Source organism: Poecilia latipinna, unplaced genomic scaffold, assembly GCF_001443285.1.
Source record: "Poecilia latipinna isolate Pla-1442-1.1 unplaced genomic scaffold, P_latipinna-1.0 Scaffold935, whole genome shotgun sequence".
NCBI classification, from domain to species: domain Eukaryota; kingdom Metazoa; phylum Chordata; class Actinopteri; order Cyprinodontiformes; family Poeciliidae; genus Poecilia; species Poecilia latipinna.
Genome location: NW_015113551.1, coordinates 1 through 18,963, shown reverse-complemented (window position 1 = coordinate 18,963; position 18,963 = coordinate 1). Strand labels below are relative to the sequence as shown.

Here is an 18,963-nt window from a genome sequence, read left to right as displayed (position 1 = left end):
TCTCTCAATAACATGTACAAAAAAATGTAATCGAAAACAGAAACAAGTTGTTCATACATAAGTGGAAATGTTCTTCTGGTTCTTCATTCCTGAAGAACATTTCCAGGAATAGAAGACTAATGTCTCAGCAAGATCTAGAGAAACTCATCCATGAGTTTATCTTTAGTCACATTGATTACTGCAACAACATCTTCTAGCTGCAGCTGATCCAGAACGCTGCTGCTGGTGTTCTGATAGAGCACATCACCTAGGCTAGAGTACTTACACTGAGAGAATAGACTTTAAGATACTGTTGTTAGTTTACTGAACGGTTTAGCACCACAATACATTAAAGATCTGTTGTTGTTGTATCAACCTTCCAGACCTCTCAGGTCCTCTGGTTCTGGTTCTGCTCTGCATCCCCAGAACCAGAACCGAACATAGAGAAGCAGCCTTCAGCTTCTATGCATCACAAATCTGGAACAAACTTCCAGAAAGCTGCAAAACTGCAAAACAGCAGAAACGCCGAGTTCCTTTAAATCTAGAGTAAAAACCCATCTGTTTAGAGTTGCTTTTGAAACATAATAAATGACACATTAATAAACATTTTGATGTGCAGTGATGGCACAAGACAAAATGTAATGCTTCAGTTGTTGAGTATGTGTTTCATGACTTTTTGTGTTTTTATGACATACGGAACTTTGAACTGTGTTGTTGCTGAAATGTGCTTTACAAATAAACTTGATTGATTGATTGAAAAGTTGTTGTTCTGGAAGAGAAAGCAGGCCTTATGACCAGCAGATCCAGATGTGACCTGGATCTGCTGGTCACATCTGGATCTGACTTCAGTAAGGAGCTGCGTAAATGTGTCATGTTCAGCAGCATGAACTTTAAATGACCTGAAACGCTATGCATAACGATCACATGCATCTAAAAACTGAAATGATGAGCTGATGGGAAGTGAGTGAGTGCACCAGGGACCCAGAGAAAGGGTGACTCCATCCCATCATCCACAGAGCGGTTCAATCAATAAGGTATCGAACTCTGCAGCAGCAGAAAGCTAATTACACCCGGAGAAGCTGAGCTTCAGTTTGTCTGGTTGATGTGCCTGGGGGGACATCATGGTGATTTTGTAACATTATGACTAAGACAGGATGTCAGTACTTTAAGTGTATATACTTCTAAGGGAGCACCTATAAATCGACTGGCCAATAAATTGGTGAGATTTCCTTCATTTGGGGAGATTGTCATCGGTTGATACTTAGATGTGAAGCGGATCTTATCCACTGACTTTATCTAACTCTGTAAAGATCTGAGCATCAGACACTTTACTCTATTGCTCTGAAATGAGAGAGGGCTGACTGTTAGCACCAGGTCGCACATAAATGTGTGAGGTTAACAAGAGTCACCCACTGCTGTGAACTTAGCAACTTTGTTGCTGTATTGAGGCCTCATCTATGCACAGACACATATCTGGGAAAGCAATATATTTTTGCGTGTCTTGGTCTTTCGTCCACACAAAAACTCAGTTTAATATCACTTGAAATTATTATTATTTATAAAAACTTTCAACGAAACTGGAGATTTTAGAAAACTGAATATGAGACTTTGGGTCCCATGAATTATACAGTCTGCGACAAATAAAAAAGCAATATATCCACATACTTGTTTTGACACAATTCCCAAACACCAATCTCTTGTCATCGTTTATTAACTTTATATTCTAATATGTCATTTGAAAATAGTTCAACCTATAGGTTGAACTACTTTCAAATGACATATATGTCTATACAAATTAACCTCCTGACACCAATCTGACTGACTGAGGAGCCAATCAGATTGGTGCAGAGTGTTTTTAAAACAATGAGGCAGAGATATGTAAAAACCTGGTTGCATGTAGACAAAGCCTCAGACTTTTCAGACACATAAAATAGAACTGGGCTTGTAAGTTTAGTGACTTTTTAACTCTGCTTGGCGAATGGATGTAAAAGGCAAAGCAAAGGGAGGGCACATACAGGCACCAAGACTTAAAAGTTGGGGTGGGGTTGCTGGTTTAATGACCCTCACCTCACTGACAGAGCTCTCCCCTCCAGCGATGTGCTTCTGTCCTCAGGCTTGTCCTGCTGTCCCTCTGTTCTGGTGTCCACCTCAGAGTGTCTCTCACCAGTCAGCTGGCAGTAGATGTCCAGCAGACGGTCTGACACCACTGCCAACATGGGGTACCTGTGGATGAGCACCTGCAGACAGGGGACAGGTTGAGCTGGGAACAGACAGCGAACACCTCTGGAATCACTATGTAGTAATCTATAGCACTGCTGTATGACCAGGGTCAGTATATGTGTCAGTATACAACAGCTGCAGACAGTGAAACTCTCCTCACCTTCTTGAGTTCTGCGTGGGACATGTTACGCATCTGCAACTTGGTCCAGAACTTGTCCAGCAGTGCCGCATGGGAGTTCTGAGGCTTGTACCAGCTGCCACCACTGCAGTACATCCTGCATGTCCACAGTAAGACTCACATGAACTCCTGCACAGCAACTCACACAATTTGCACTTCTATCTTCAACTAGAACTTTATCTGTTTCAAACAGGTTGGGGTTATTTCTGTTACTTGTTCAGAACCATCAGCCAGGAACCCTGAATTTCCCACATGATTTGGCTGACATCGCCTACGAGAGTTAGGCAATGTCAGCCAAGTTACCTGTTTTTTTAAAATAGTTTTAAAAAACAGGTAAAAAGAAGAAACTATTTGATTCCCAGACAAGTCTTGCATTCTACTTTAAGCCAAGCTATAAGGAGTGCTGTATTTATATTTTTACCTTCTGGTTGCAAAGAACTGGAATCCAGGAGCAACCTCAATGCAATCCTCCCGTCCTGGAATCATCAACTTTTTATTCTCCATCAAAGGCAGGAGGACAGAAATCTGAAAAACACATTTAGCTTCATTTTGTGCAGCAAAAATTAACTTAAATCATTCCAATTTAATATAAATAATCGTCAAAAGCCAAAATATACTTTGAACTCACCACATCCAGAGGTGCATGATCAATATCTTCCAGAAGGATCCAGAGGCCTTTAGAAACGGCCTGGGTTAGGGTTCCTGGCTGCCACACAAACTTCCCCGGTACATCAGTGCATCGGTACATTCCCAGCAGCATCTGAAAACCAAAACAACCATTGCTGCTCCTTTTATTCCAGGGTGCTGTGCTGTTACTGTGGCTTTTCGCTTTTTACAAAAGACTACACACAAGCTGAAGAAAACGAGCCTAGAACAGCAGAAAGCTGAACGGGTGAACATGTTATGAGAGTGAACAGTGTGATGAGACACCCTGCTCCCTCTGCTGACAGGAAATGGTTGAGAGATGGAGTGTCATGTCTCCCACCTTGCTGTCAGTTTGATCCCCAAGCTGGACCTTGAGAATGTCTGCAGCACTGGTATGTCCGGTGACGGCTGCCATGTGCTCCACCAGAGCAGTTTTCCCACAGCCAATCGGACCTTCCAGGAGCACAGGCTTTTGGGATGCCACGGCCAGAGCCAGCCTTCTCAGGTTCTGGCAGGTTGACTCCACCAGCACCAGGCAGTTCGGCTTCACCTGAAAGAAGAGGCCAACATGGATAAAAACAGACCCTGAAAGGAGGGGCATGGTTGTTTCTGTGTGGGGATCACACACCTGCTCAGCCTGCTGCCGTGGAACCATCTTGGGCAGAATGACTCCACAGACTGCTACAACGTTCTGGCACAGGTCCTCTGATACCACCTGACCTCTGGTGAACTTCTGGGCCAACTCCTGGTGCCACTTTACTGACCTCTGATTAGTTAACACCAGAGCTCTCTCCGCCTCCACCTGCTGACTCTCCTCCAGAGCTCTGAACCCGCAGCACAAAGTATAGAAAGCATCAGTTACCTTGGAGTCCTGCACCATGGTAACTGAGCAGGTCTCAGTTACCATGAGTAACTGAGTCCTCATGGTAACTGAGGACTCAGTTACCTTGTTATCTGAAACAAGGAGCCAGATAAAGTCATCTGACAGCAATAAAGCAGAAAACATATCTATACATACTTCATTTTCATGTGCAGAATTTCATCACTCGACAGCACTTTCCTCAGGAAGATGGCTTTCTGATTATCAGTCATGTGGCAGACAAGAGCTAAACACTGAGCCGTGGACCTGTTGGGAAAAATCTGTTTAATAAGAGAAAAGAGAAGAGTCTGGACCAGCACTAGTGTAGGCTTAGTTTATACTAAATGCATCAAACAAAAAGGATCATTTCAAATTCACAAGTTAATGTGATGTCTCTGTGGCCTTTGGGTTACAAAGCCTGACCTGGTTTCCATGGATACAACTGTGATATGGTAAACTCCTGCTACACCATCATCCATCTCAGCCCATCATCACCATATCCTCAGTTTGACTCTGCAAATCACTGCTCTGCTGAAGATCATGAAACGTGCATGCTGGTGGCCCTTTAGCCCCTCAACATGGATCTAATGTGTGTGTTTACTTGCAGATAATTTTCTAACAGAAACAAAGCAATGACACAATGATTCGTGTTGGTAAATGACCTTCACTGTGGCCATCGCCAACCTGGAGCAGACTGACAGAATGACCACCAGCTGGCAAGGCAGGTGAAGTCTCATGCCCAAAGGAAAGCAATTTGTAAGGTTACACCTTGTGATTTATTTTATTATTGTCTTGTACATCCATATTTGTAACACGTCAAGGGACTGCAGATGTAAATTAGTTTTTGCTATGATCTGTTATAGCGCATCAAACGGTGACATTCGTGTAAATTGTCCTTTTCTAAATACAGTTTATGAATATTACTATTACTAAGCTACAACAGCAAAGTGAACTTAGCAAATTTGTTGCTATATTTAATGAATTTTAAGGGGAAAAAAAGTATCGGCAGGCCAGGATTTTTAAAGATTGTGATTGCCCAGAAAACTGCAATCAGTTTGCCCAAAAAACAAATATTCAGAGCCCATTAGGGCTGAAATCATTTATCGTCAGCTTATTTGGTAATCCACTAATAAAAACAACATGTTCAGAGTAGTAATTAGGTCAAAACTGTACTAAACATACATTTTGCTTTTGATATAAGAACACTTAAATCTACAAAATGTTTTCCCCAAAACTCATTAGTGGCATAGTTTAGTTTCACCTGTTCAAATTCATCAAAGGAATGGTATCTTATTACATTTTAGGCAATAAAATATTTTTTTTTATTTCAAAAGAAATTTAATTATCTCTTTATTTGCATCTTTTAGTGTATTTTCTAATATTATATAAAAATGTCTCAAATGGTTAAAGAAAAAGTTTGTAGAAAATGTCAATATTTTTATGCAATTAAGTGATTGATTTTCAGAATAATCGATTTCTAAAATAATTGTTAGTAGCAACTTGAGAACTCATACTTGAAAAGCACTCGTAAATGTCCTCCAATCAGAAAAAAGGAACAGACATGCGCCAAAGACACTTCCACCAATAAAATGAGGTGTGATTAAGGACTTGACCACTTGAAGTGTGAGGCTAAAGAAGCTCCATACCCTCGAACCATGACATCACTGGTGAGTAACTGTGAAACACAGGGACTCCAGTCCCACAGCATCCGAAACTTAGCACAGTCACTTTGGAGGAAGCGCAGGGTGGCAGCCATGAGGTCGCGGAGCTTCATCCTCCTGGGGCCGTACTGGACCGCAGATGACTGTTCGCTGGTGAAAAACAGCCTCTGAAACACTGGCGGGGCACTGCTGAAGTACCTCACAGCGAACCTTGGATGGAAGAGGATAACAATTATTCAGGAGTATCTGTAATGTCTAGTTAGATGGAAGTTTACATCAGGCTGCAAGTCGTGCAGCAGACGGAGGACGTGACAGACATCACTTACGCATGCGCATCAGGACTGATGCTGAGGAGTCTACTGAGGGCCACACACAGGCGCTCATGGAGGTCATGGTTGATTCTGCCACCAGCTTTGACCCTCTCTGCGTTGCGCTCCAGGAGGTCCAGGACCAGCGGCCGGACATGTCGCGCAATTAGCAGAGTGTAATCCTTCTCTAAGAGGAGCTGAGCCAAACACTCCAGAATGCTCTGCCTGTCCTGCTGGCTCCAGATCTGCAGAGAGAGCAGGTTGGGTTGGATGTTACCATCAGGTTCATGGCTCAACAAGGCAAAGGGAAGTGCGTCACATTAGGGCTGGGCGATATACCGAGTATACTCGATGTATTGCGATATTTTCAATTTGAGATAGTTAAAATGGCTTTAACGCAACCATCGAGTATAAACTGTCGTTTTTCTCATATCCCCCAGCCCTACATCACATATAGTAACAAGAACTGTTTAGTTCTTTGCTAACATAACAGCAAATCAGTCAATCACCTCGTAGTAACTCATAGCATTCAGGCATCTACGCTTGGTGTAGTGAGCATCAGAGTGAGGGAGGAGGAAGATTAGAGGGACTTAGTACATTGCATGGTTGTTGAGCTTTTCAGAAACTGAGGTTTTAATGCCCAAGGCGCTCTCAGGTTTACAGAGATGACAGAAAAGCAACCATAGCTCCAAAACAACCATGACGCTGAACAGCAGGTGACTGAGCAGTCCGCAAATCCACAGCGTGATGCTGGGCTGTGAACATGGAATGTGATACCTTAAAAGGAGGGAGTGTGGGAGCGTTCAACACGGTAATAGTCTATGTCTAATAAAGTGGCCGGTGATGAGTCTAGATCACATCTCCCCCATGGTTCAGGACAACCTCTGATATATTATGGAAACAATAAAACACACTGTCTCCATAACGCTATCAGCTGCTCACCTGTTTGGACAGATACTGGCTGATCTGGTTGTGACTCTTCTCCACATGTCTGGATATGATGGCCAGAGATGACAGATTCACTTCTAAATTTTCCATCACTGGATCGCGAGCAAGCTGTAATGAAAACAAGCGCACACGGTTTATGGACAGCTTCCTAAACGTGTAGACACTAAATTAAAGCAAAGCGCGAGGGTCATCACGAGCTCCTGTAACAAAACACAAAAACACGTTTCCACTACTGCTATTAAAATCCACGTGAGGTGAAGTATGACTGTTTCCGGGTGAACTTCCGCTCCTCCGCCCTCTCTCTGTGTCGCCTGTTGACGACGCACCGGATAGCGCATCACCAGCAAGTTCAGCAATTTGTACTCCCCAGCCTTCCGTCAGCCGGGCTCACCTGCTGCCGTTTGCCGCTCTCCTCTGTTCTGGTTGGTGGTAGGAAATGCGGAACGCCGGAGAGCTCCGTGGCTCTCTGTAGAGTTGGAGTCTGTGAGCTTCTCACTGAGACTTTGAGAAGATTTTTGGAACCTGACAACAGTGAGTCGCCTGCCCTGGTGGCAGACCGCGGGAAAATGTCGTTACTTCCTGTCTAATGAAGTGTTGGCGCGACTTTGGTCTTGGAAATATCAACAAGGCACAGAGGAAAACTCAGGCAAGTAAGGCAGAAATTCCAGGGATGGTTTCGGCTAATGTTTTAGTGGGATTTTGGCTCAGTTCAGAAGGCTTAAGGATTTAATTTGTGCTGTGCTGCGACCGTAGTTGCTAACGGTGGCTTTGTGACCAAAGCTTGTTTTGTTAGTGATAATTTATATCAGTGTTATTAGCATGGACATTTACAGATCGATATTTAGCTGATATATTTATGTTAGAGGAAATATTTCCTTGCCATGTGACAAGCAACGTTCCGTTCTGGAAACCTTAGCAACACCAAAGCTGCTTTACGGTAACGGATCTCGGAGAGTGTCATCTGTTTACAGTCATCTGCAGCTTCTGAACCTGCATGGAACCTCCCAGAAACTAAGCTTTCATCCATGAACGATGTCTGAGAGTCATGGTAGGAAGAAAGGGGCAAACTAAACTCCACAATTATTTACAAATAAGTACAATTGTGGAAAAACAGATCCCAGCTTGTCACGATTTATTAAACAAAACAGATTAAAAAAGTCAAAAAGCTGTCATTAAATTGAAATCTTGTAGAGCCACCCTGTGTGGAGGGATGTTATCCAACAATACTTGTGTTTATTAACAAAACAGTTTGCTGCTCTCAGCCTTCCACCTGCAGCACAGACTCTCCTGGTTGTTCCTCTCACCAGGCCAGAACCTGTCAGGCTCCAGAGCGGTTTGCTTCTGCAGCTGTGCTTTACTGACTCTGTGGAGGATCTTAAACACCATTTTATTGTACAAGATCTTACAATTCTTTGACAATTCTGAGCAGTTTTTGGTTAATATTGGCTTTTTGTTTCTAATTACTAGGTTTTCACAAAGAAGCAGAGCAGATTGAAAGAATGGAGACGTTTGATGCCTCTGATTGTAAGTCACATCTGGTTTTTCCCAAGGATTGTTGTGATATTTTTAACTTATTGGTACTGAACAGATATAAATCTATAAACAGTTTGGTTTCTGTCAAGATGAAAGAGAGGACTAAGCAGCACAAAAACCAACACAAAAAGTCAGTAATTGAATTTTACATAATTGCCACTGTTAAATTTGTTTATTTGGTTCCTGAACTTTGGGAAATATTTCATCCGATTTGATTGTTCTGAATATTGCCACGTTCTACAGACGAGGCAATTAGTCCTGTCTTTGTCATTTATTGAAGGTTTAAAAAAATCACAGGATCAGCAAAGGAAAAATGATAAGTAGGTGTCAACCAACCACTTATATTCTGCTTTTCCTTGCTTCATGTGTCAGCTTTACTGTACACGCAGACACGTTGCCATGGCAACCCACACAACATCTCTGCTAACCCGCAGAGTAGAGAGTAATATATTGACCAGAATGCACTGCAGTATAGTTAGCTTCCTGCTTTTGGAGTGGTGTCCGGTCTGCTTACATTCACACTGCATGCGAACCGCATCAGAGTTCAATTCAACCGAACCGTGACCGAGATTTTTGGGTTCACTCTCTTAGTCTGCATTAGACCCACTAATAACCCTCATTAATTATTAGTGGGTTATTGTTTGAACTGTTTCTCAGTCCAACACTCCAAAAAACGTTTGTAAACAGGATAACAGATAAATGATATTGTGATGACATGCTGAAGGTGGAATGGCGGTACTAGAAAGAGGTTCTTAAAGAGACAGGCGCCTAATTTCAAGGTCTCATTCTGGGAATTTCTCTAAAATTTTTCATGTTTATGTCACTATAGGACCGACATGTGAAACAGTCGGGTTAGCCGAAAATGCCCTCCTGGTACTCACCGGTGGGGGCACTAATAACCCCCACTACTGAGGGTTATTAGTGGGTCTAATGAGGGTAATGACTTATCCTCATTACATCACAAGATGGTGCTGGCGTTTGACCCAGGCAAAAACTACAGGCAAAAACAATGCAATTTATAGTATTCTGTGAGAAATATTTATTATTAAAAGCTTCTGTGTATGCAGGATGGAAGCACAGTAATCCATCTTTTGGTGCTGTTACTGCTTTAAATTAAAATCAGCCATTTTAATTTAAAGCAGTAACAGCACCAGTAACAGTTGGTGATGATCATCATAGCATACGGTGGGAGAACTGACATCCAGTTTATTCAGTTTCAGAAGGGGATGTTATAGCAATCCAGTGGTTATTAAACTGTTTAGAATCTCATTTTTATCAACCATTTCTTTTCCACTAACAACAATACAAGATGGAAGTCCTGTATTTATCTGTCTTCCAAAATTTCAGAGAATTATTTAAATTTTTAGATGTTTCAGACAGAAAGTAGGCACATTTAGCATGACATATTTTTACAGTGCATAAATTAGCTTGAGCTCAGGCTATACTTTATTCAAACCATTATTAAACCTCCTGTTCTTCCCTTCAGCAGTGGACCCTGGGGCTGATGAAGACTCTGTGGATATCTATGAAGGCCTGGATGCTACTGGGGTTGGCAGCAGCACTGGTAAAGGAATTCTTCCACTTTATTCTGTTTTGTAAGAGATTGATAAATATTTTGCAGGGTTTCCCCTAGGCCTGTCGCATTAACAAATAAATCAATTCATCAGATGATAAATTGAAATGAACTTGATAATTTCGATTTTCATGATTTATCAAGTAAATTTATCGAGGGCAAGTAAAGCAAGGTGGCCCACCAGGCGTAATTACATTGGGGGAACCCTGAAACATGTTTTACTGCATGTTCTGCTCTTGCTTTACAGAAAAGTGGCCTTCTCTTGGTTCTGGGCTCAAAGACTCACTGGATCTTTATGAGGATATAGTGGCAGAGGAACAGAACAACAGGGAGACATCATACACCGAGGTAACAAGCTGCAGTCACCTGTTCAGCTGCAGGTCCTCCTGTTCAGGACCAGTCGTCTCACTTTTTTTTGTCTCTGTAGTTAAAATCCAGATTTGAAGCAGCCCAAAATCAAACCAAAGAACTGCACAGAAGACTACAGCAGATGGAAACACAGGTTTGTTTCAGCAAGTATTTTTGCAAGAAGATTGAGTGAATATTTGTAAATCATGATGTGTAATAAGGTCCTACTCAAGACACACATGCAACCATGTTACTTTAGTTTATTTGTTCAGTTTGTTTTTTTTAATAGAGTTCCCCAGGTTAAATGACACATTAAAGTTGACAATTTTGTGAAATTATTCATTTTGGTCTAATTTTGCCCACAAAAAGTCAACATTTTAAAAATGTGTGGTATTTATAATCATAAGATAATTATTAACAACATTGTTTTGTTTCTTCCATGGACAGAATACTGGCTTGAGCAGTGAGAACAATCGTCTTAAGAAGAACATCTCTGCACTTTTACGAACAGCAAGGCAAGAAATAGTTCGGAAAGATGCTGAGATCAAGCAGCTGACTCAGCAGTGAGTGCTACTTTATAAAGACCTGGAAACTAGAATGTGCTCTAGACTAGCACCCTGGGATAGACATTGACATTTTTAAATTAATATGTAATTTGCATTAATAAGTAGCATTTGTTGTTTTTTGTAGGGTCCAAAGATTTCAACATCATCATCATCAGCCTCAGATAAAACAAGCCCAGGATCCACGTTCATCTTTTCAAGCCTCCTCCAGCTGTTCCTCAACAGGAACACTTTCACCACCTTCATCTTTTCCTCTTCTTCCTCCTCCTCCTCCTCACCCTCCTCCTTTTGTTGCTCCCCCTATTAGTTTCCAGTATGAGGAGGAGCCTTCTCCAGCAGATGCTCCTCAACCTACCTCAAAGGAAACTTGTAATTTCAGCAGATCCATGAAGTCCTCAACTCATAACTGCTCAAAAAGATATGAATCAGCTGAAAAACTGCCTGGAGTAGACGGGTGCACTTCCAGAAACAGAGAGGTTAAAGGTCAAAGTTATAAACTGTCTGAATCAGCAGGAAGGAGGCTTAGAGACTGTACCCATCATAACAAGGACTCTGTGCAAAAGAAAGTTCACAAAGAAGACAAAGATACTGGAAAAGAGTTTGACTCCCAGTCTCACAAAAATAAGAAATACCAAAAGGTTGGGAGACACTGCCGATCAGACGGAGCTAAAGCTTCTTCACAAGAACATCTCCACTCTGCAGCTTCCTCTGAACACAGAAGAGAAGGCAAGAAAATTCAGAGAACAGATAAAGCCAGCTCTACAGAGCATGCTAAAGTTTCTGATCAGCAGTTAGGGGGGAGCTGCAGCCCAGAGTCCAGAAAAAACCCCAGAGGTTACAAATATAATAGTCGGTCCAATCCAAAGAACAAGAGAAGCTCCTCTCCAGATCAGTTTACTAAGCACTGCGGTAATGACAGTAGAGAACGGGAAAGAAGCAGACAGAGAGACTATCAGAGAAGTGTGGACAGAAGGTGTGAGGATGAAATCAGGAGCAGGCATCACAGAAGAAGCAGTCAAAAAGAGAGCAGCGGAGACCGGGAGAAGCACAGAGATAAACAGACGGGAAAACCTGATGGATCCAAGGAAGGACGACGGGAAAAGAAACCTAGAGATGTGAAAAGATCCTCTGAAGAACCCAGCCCAGAAGCAAATACTTCTGTAGATGACAACTCAAACAGGAAGTTGTGTTTTATGGAAACACTGAATCTAACTCTTTCACCTATCAAAAAGCACACAGCACCCAGAGATAGCCTAGAGGAACCGCTAAGACTAGAGGGTGATGTTGAGGAAAACTCCCAGCCTAACCTAGACAACATGTGTGTCATTGATGAGGTAGATGGAGGTGAGCTAGGATCAGAACCAGAACCAGGACCAGGACATGCTGCAGAGCGAGCCTCGGAGGAGCTCAAAGCTCCATGTAACCAGACGTCCAACATGGAAGACGTAGAGGAAGATGGCAACATTGGAGCTGAATCCCAAGGGAGACCCTTGGCTGTTCACAGCAACTCCCTCTGGAGGCCACCCCAGGGTCCAGCAGACACAACCAAACTCCACATAGCAGCAGGGGAAGACCTGAAACATCCTGAGGAACAGCTGGAGCAGATCTCCAACAGCTGGATAACTGAAGGAGATCAGCTGGAGGTCACAAAGAGCTCCCAGCCCAGCAACACACCTCCACAAATCCTGGAGCAACACAGCAGCTCTGAAGCACCGACCTCTGAGGTTCAACATGCTGCAGCTGCTGATGAACATGCAGCTCAACATGAACATGCTGCAGCTGATTCAGGTGAAGCTCCTGCTCTACCCAGACTCTCCCAGAGTACAGTCAGTGAAGCTTCAGCTCAGCCAGACGACACACACGGTACTGAAGAGGTATATGAGGAAGCCAGACTCAGAGATGGGTGGGGTCACCAGGCTGCGTCCCCTGGTACCAGCCAACCATCCTCTACCAGTGTTACCATGGACAACCATCCTGTTGGCCAACCACAAAGCTCTAAAGACTTGGATTCAGTGTCCAGCACTATCCGTCTGACCTCACTTGCTCAGAAGGGGCGGATTCTGACCAAGGATATTTGTGCGATGACCCAGACAGACCCACACCTCTGGACCTCCAGCCCCCAGCCCATCTCCTCTATAGACTGCATTGGGGTATCCAAGGCCAGCAGTACCACAGAGGAGCTCAGGCCCACCACAGTTACCCCTAAGAAGTTCTGCAGCCCGGACCATAAAAAAGAGCTGTCCAGTTCTGTGTCGCTGCCTCATGATGAAGACTCCATGATGCACACCCTGAGCAACCTGAAGAGGATTCCTGAGGCCATCAGCCCCCTGAGGAGCCCGGCACAGATGGCCAAGAGGGGTGTCCTCCATGTCCACAGCAAGCTGGGACATGTGAAGAGTCTTCAGAAAGGTATAGCCTGCCTGGTAACCAGATGGTCCTAGCAGTCCTGTCCTTCACTCCCACAGGCTTTATCTGGCCTGCAAATGTGACTCACGTGGACATGCACCAAACATTGATCCAATCATTTATTATGGGGTATTTTGATATGAGTTAGTTCTCTGGCAGCCGTAATCACATGGAATGATCTGAAATATTTGCTCCTGCTGTTTGAAGCTGTAAACTGGAGTGGATAGGGTTTGATTTAATTTCTTATTTTAATATCTACATTGCTTTTCATTTTGATGGTGACTTTTTAACCTTAACCACATCTAATCTGTATTCTTTTTCCTATTTGTTTAAACACTGGTTTTTGAGTTCCTAAACACATTCTCATTCAGAAGTAGAATAGAGTAGGAGCAGCTTTTATTGTCCCACAAAAGAGAAATTCAGGTATAACGGCACAAAAAAAACTGTTAAAAACAATATATAACACTAGAAATAACAATATACTGTACAAGTATAAAAAAGACAAATACCGTGAGCCATTAGATCCTTTTTGGTCAGGAATAGACTCCAACTTGTCATTTTTCCCCAATACAAGCATCAATCATAACAATCTGATGAATCATGGGAAGACAGATTTGTACTTGTATGTCAGTAATACCATGCAAACATCACGGAAATTAAATTTAGAAAACTAAGTTGGAGAAAGGCTGGAATATCATAATAAGTGAGGTGGGCGCCCTGCATCATTGTTCGGTGATGTAGCTTTGAGAAAAAAATCAGTGAGTCCGTCAGCTGGTTGCCAGCTGTTTTACTATAGTGGACTTGTCACTAAAGACTTGGATTCAGGGTCCAGCACTATCTGTTAACCCAGAGAGTTAAAACCCTCTGTGTCTTTGTGCTGACACTGACCTGTTGTATTGTCGTCTTTAGTTCTCTCACATTGATTTATGTAGTAAACTGAACAGAATTATGGTCTTGGTCTCTCTGGACTTCGTTGAGTTGAATTTAGAGTCGATTCATCCCTCAACATGTGTAAAATACCTGAAAATTATATTGACTTTGTTGCACCATAACCTGCCACTGATTGCCACAAATGTATTGATTTGTACAAAGGCTCTGGTGTTCCTGAATCTCTTCACTTAGTCTTGAATGTCTTGAATATTGACTTTGAATATGTACTGACGGTTCCTTTACTTTTCTGTCCAGATTTTTCTACCTCTACTGCTGAGACCAACTTGATGAAGTTGGATGTTAATAAGGAAAACAAATATCCAGGTTCTCCTGCTAACCAAGGAACACAGGATGTGGTGAACATGGAGTCTGAGCAGATTTCAAGCCCTTTTGACACTGAACTGGAAGAAGGGGAAATTTTAAGCGAGAGTGATGAGGCTACTTCTAGTTCTCCTGTTCCTGCCACCAAGAGGGCAAAGTTAACGGAACCAGTCAGGAATAAACCCAGCCTCCAGTCTTCTTCAAGAAGAAAACCTGAAGAACGGTGGGTTGCTTCTAAAGAATCTCTTGATTCAGCTGCTGTCTCAACGCAAAGTCCCAGGAGTCGTTTTAAAACTGTCTGCCCATCAGCAAGCAAAGCATCTTTTTTGACTGTAGAGGAAATAATGGAGACATTCAAGATGGTTCGCATAGAGATGCGTAAAAAATACATGAAGCTTCATAAAACCTTTCCTAAAAAAAGCTTTTGTGGTGTGATGGACAATTTCCAGAAGTCTTTTTTAGAGTTTGTGGACGGTGCTCACTTTGGCCAGATATGCAGCGATGCCGAGGAGCTGAAGTCCAAGCTGAGGAAAGTAATTGCATCTGTGTTTAGCAAAGTGCTTAATAATGGCATAGTGAAACGCATTTTTGAACAGCAAGCAGTCAATCTAAAGCAAAAGCTGTGGGACTTTGTAGATGTCCAAGTGGACTACTTGTTCATGGACATCCAGACAACACTGAAGAGCCTCTGCCAAGCCGTCCAGACTCCCACTGAAGACAAGAGGCCCGGTGGACAGGTGATTGGGCCTCAGCAGGCTCCAGTGAAGATGCCGCTGTGTAAACAGAACAAGGCCCACCCCACTAACTCCAGCCTGAGCCGGACCAAGTCATGTGCAGTGGTCCCTTACAGAACCGGACTAGGCAGCAAAGGTAAAGACATCCGTATGTCATACACAGAAAAAGATGGCGCCTCTCATGTACATCCTCCAGATCGTGTAAACACACAAACTATGATCAACTTCCTGTCCGACAGCAACGCTGCCTCGTCTCCAGACAAAACTAAGATGGTGATCCCTCAGAACGGCTCCTTGATTGATAGAACAGACTTTGAGCTGCTTACCGAGCAACAAGCGTCCAGCTTGACATTCAATTTGGTCAGAGACTCTCAGATGGGAGAAATATTCAAGTGTCTTCTCCAAGGATCAGACTTGTTAGAAAGCACAGGGATGTGTGGAGACAACACTGCCTGGGCTGTTGGGACCCCAAGGAAGGATGGAGAGAAATTTCTCAATTTTGCCACACCATCAAAGTTCCTCTCACCATCCAAGTCCGATACTTCAGCCAGACTCATTGCTACCTGGTCCAGCATTTCACCCAGACGGAGGTCATCCCCACGCACCAAAACCCCTATCCCCCTCCACCCAGCCTTATTCGATGAAAGTTGCCTCCTGGAGGTTCCGTCTGGAAACAGAGCGCTGCTGCAGGGCAACTTGACAGCAGAGAAATATTCCATTCTAGCTGAAGATCTGGCTGTTTCCCTGACGATTCCATCTCCTCTTAAATCTGACAGCCACCTCAGCTTCCTCCAGCCAGCAGGCGTTGGGATCCATGTGGTGTCCACCCCAGACAGCGTTATCAGCGCACACATAAGTGAGGATGCTCTGCTGGATGGGGAAGATGCTACAGAGCAGGACATCCACCTGGCCCTGGACAACTCCAGCTGCAGCTCCAGAGACAGCACAGCCTCCCAAACGCCTGGCAGCACTCTGTTCTTCAAGCCTGACGTTCCTATGCAGGCGCTGGTGATGGAGAAGTCCAATGATCACTTCATCGTAAAGATTCGACAGATGAATGTGGCTGCAGAAGGCACACCAATTGCTGGAGAGCCGTTGAGCCAGACACTGATAGAAAAAAATCAGCAACATGAAGAATATGATGCACAGGAATGTCTGAAGGTCACTGGTCAGACAGAGAACAAGTTCTCCGTCACTGGAAACCCAAACTCTGGATCACACACCCATGAACAGAGACAGACTGCAGGAACCAATCCATCCAACCCAAGACAAGACACTTTTACCCAGTCTAGGAAAACCACTCCTGAAACGGATCCATCAGATCCCAGTTCAAACACCAGCTCACCTACTTCCCACAGTTCATCAGTCTCAGATCCCAGTAGAACACAGCTCCAAATAGAGGCAACTCCACCCAAATCATTCCCATTCCAGCCCCAGAAGCAAACCAGTCCCCCCAGAGCCACTTTAAGCCCAAGCACTACAGCATCAAAGACACTGTTCTATGACTTGGGCAGAGAGGAGACCACTGTGTCCGAGTCAGAAAAGAGTCTCACCATTGACACGAGCAGCTCATCAGAGAAAACCTCTAGGAACTGTGAACAGCTCCGGAAACGGAAAAGACGGCAGGAAAAGCTGAAAGCCAAAAGATGTAAAAAGGAGGACAAGAGTCTGCAGGTTTCTCCATCCAGGAAGAGTGACGAGGAGTTGAAACTTTCCCAAGCAGCTCTGTCCCCAAGCAGCCTGTCTGCCAAGAACATCATCAGGAAGAAGGGCGAGGTGGTGATGGCATGGACCAGGTCAGTAGCATGAGTCACTGAAGTCACGTGGAAATAAAAACACTTCTCACATGACTTCAGTCCACTCAGTCATACCACAGTCATGTCATTAATGACATGACTGTGGTATGACATCTTAGGTTTGACATCTTAGGTTTAACTGCATATAAACCAAATTTCAATCAGCTACATTTGATACATTTTAAATGACTGGATTTAATTGAGTTGACTAAAAACAAACTGGTGTTTAGGAAGAACATAAATGCTTTTACTTTTGCACACAGATTCATGCGAACATGTCTTGTTTTTAGCCAAATTTTATTTTTAGCCAAATTAAAACATAAACATTTATATATTGACTAAATAAAACCTCTATAAACAAATATTATTAGCATATTTGCTAGTTTTCCAAAGTTTATTTTCTGTTTCTATTGTTCCTTCACTGCTTCATTCAAATGTTACAGTGAACTTAGATGCCAGTGTGAAACACTGACCTTTAAGCAGTATGTAGTACTGTTGGTCAAACAGAGCAAGTAGGAAAGTTTAAAGTTCCGTGGTGAAAGGATGCTCAGTCTTTTTTGCTCATCCTCTCCTCAGAGATGAAGATCGAGCCATTCTGATGTTCCTGAAGACCAAAGGAGCTTCACGGGAAACGTTCTCCACACTGTCTGAGAAACTAAACAAGCCGTCAGGCCAGGTGAGCAAGTCTTCAGTCTTCAGGGTTTTATTGAAGGTTTGCAGTTATTTACTGTTTGATATTTTTCAGATTGCTCACAGGTTTTACCAGCTCATGAAGCTTTTTAAGAAGCAGGGGAAGATGGACATGTGATTGTCCCAGTCAGACATGGAGGGAGCTCTCACCCACCTCAATACAATTGAACTCTAAATGCCTGTTAAATGGAAAGTTCTGGAGAGTCCTGAAGAGTTGGTTCAACACCAACGCTACGGTCCGTGGACTTCATTTTCAAATGACTGGAAGCATAATTGCTTCTTGTTGAGGGATTTTTCTGTGTTGAACTGATTCATGGCTAATTAAAACAGAAAGCTAAAGGATAATATCTGTGTTTTTGATTCACTGTCTGGAAATGTTTTTACTTTTGTGTTCATTTTGAACCAACTGAGACAGTTTTTTGTTTTAATCACCTCTTACTGAAAATCCATGACAGTATCTGCATATTCCTTTTTCAATAGTATCAATTTGTACCATAATCAAAAACATCTCAGCAGTATGTCTTCCAACGGACAGCTGGAAAGTGTCCGTCTTCAGACTTGAAGTTAGTTTCCAGCTCAGGAAAATTCCATGTTTTCCTGTGGGTGGATCCCCTCTGGAAACTTGAAGGATCACTCAGCAATAACTCATCTGCTGTCAAACAGATGGATTTGGTCATTATTGCAAACAATCCTTGTGTGATGCTGGTCAACTAGCATTGGTGTTTCTAATGAAAAAGTTTACATGTCCAGTCAAGGCAGCAGAGAAGTATTAAATGACTCGTATCAGCAGACTGTTCGCACAAACTGTCTCTGTGCCTTGATGGCATTTAGTTGAAATCATCTGATTATATAAATCAAAACAGAATGCATTATTATTCTTCATGTTGTACATATCCTTTTCCAAAAATAAAGTTTTATTTATTTATGCCTGTGTCAGATGGGAGTTCTTTATAATGAATCTTTGTCTTTTTTCATGATGACATCCACTGAACAGAAAATGAATATATCTGCTCTCTGAACTCTACACATTAAATGTCATTAAGAGGATTTTTTTATTTTTTAGAAGCACATTTGTGAGGTCAAACACTGATGTTGGGAAAGAAGGCTTGGCTCAGTCTCGTCTCCAATTTATGATTCTTTTTCTATTATATTGCTTCAGTAATGCACTTAGACTAGGCTGGAGCACTAAGTGAGCCATTTTATTGGGAATTACCACAGAACACAGCTGCACTGACCTAGTGACCTGTAGAGTGTTTTTTACAAACTGATCT

General features: G+C 42.9%; 2 protein-coding genes across 6 annotated transcripts in view; one reads left to right on the top strand and one right to left on the bottom strand.

The window, feature by feature from the left end:
• mdn1 (midasin AAA ATPase 1) overlaps positions 1–7,021 on the bottom strand; it is a 58,171-nt gene extending 51,150 nt beyond the window's left edge. The window contains exons 1-10 of one of the 2 annotated variants that reach the window (XM_015049225.1): positions 6,793–7,021; positions 5,869–6,095; positions 5,528–5,752; positions 4,041–4,148; positions 3,651–3,846; positions 3,363–3,572; positions 3,006–3,137; positions 2,799–2,902; positions 2,360–2,474; positions 2,047–2,216 (exon numbers count right to left, since the gene is read on the bottom strand). In XM_015049225.1, coding sequence (XP_014904711.1) covers positions 2,047–2,216; positions 2,360–2,474; positions 2,799–2,902; positions 3,006–3,137; positions 3,363–3,572; positions 3,651–3,846; positions 4,041–4,148; positions 5,528–5,752; positions 5,869–6,095; positions 6,793–6,888 — 1,583 coding nt within the window. In that variant the 5' untranslated portion in view covers positions 6,889–7,021. The remainder of the gene's footprint in view (positions 1–2,046; positions 2,217–2,359; positions 2,475–2,798; positions 2,903–3,005; positions 3,138–3,362; positions 3,573–3,650; positions 3,847–4,040; positions 4,149–5,527; positions 5,753–5,868; positions 6,096–6,792) is intronic. The other variant, XM_015049223.1, reaches the window with a different exon arrangement.
• Positions 7,022–7,152: 131 nt separating this feature from the next.
• Positions 7,153–18,617, top strand: LOC106957768 (CASP8-associated protein 2). 4 transcript variants are annotated; one of them, XM_015049229.1, is made up of 10 exons: positions 7,153–7,444; positions 8,266–8,322; positions 9,821–9,895; positions 10,152–10,252; positions 10,332–10,406; positions 10,700–10,815; positions 10,943–13,224; positions 14,407–17,002; positions 17,579–17,678; positions 17,748–18,617. In XM_015049229.1, exons 2-10 carry the CDS (start codon positions 8,298–8,300, stop codon positions 17,808–17,810), a joined length of 5,433 nt encoding a protein of 1,810 aa, XP_014904715.1. In that variant the 5' UTR covers positions 7,153–7,444; positions 8,266–8,297; the 3' UTR covers positions 17,811–18,617. The 4 variants fall into 4 exon arrangements, with proteins under 4 accessions (XP_014904715.1, XP_014904714.1, XP_014904713.1 ...); XM_015049228.1 differs by having other exon boundaries at positions 9,818–9,895; XM_015049227.1 differs by having other exon boundaries at positions 7,153–7,448.
• Positions 18,618–18,963: the final 346 nt, after the last annotated feature.

Bases quoted from the DNA above. Each gene is read 5' to 3' on its own strand.
- LOC106957768 (XM_015049226.1), top strand. From the start codon at position 7,385: ATGAAGTGTTGGCGCGACTTTGGTCTTGGAAATATCAACAAGGCACAG. The intron at 7,449-8,265 runs GTAAGGCAGAAA...TCTAATTACTAG, and splicing joins ACAGAGGAAAACTCAGGCAA to GTTTTCACAAAGAAGCAGAG. The intron at 9,896-10,151 runs GTAAAGGAATTC...CTTGCTTTACAG, and splicing joins TGGGGTTGGCAGCAGCACTG to AAAAGTGGCCTTCTCTTGGT.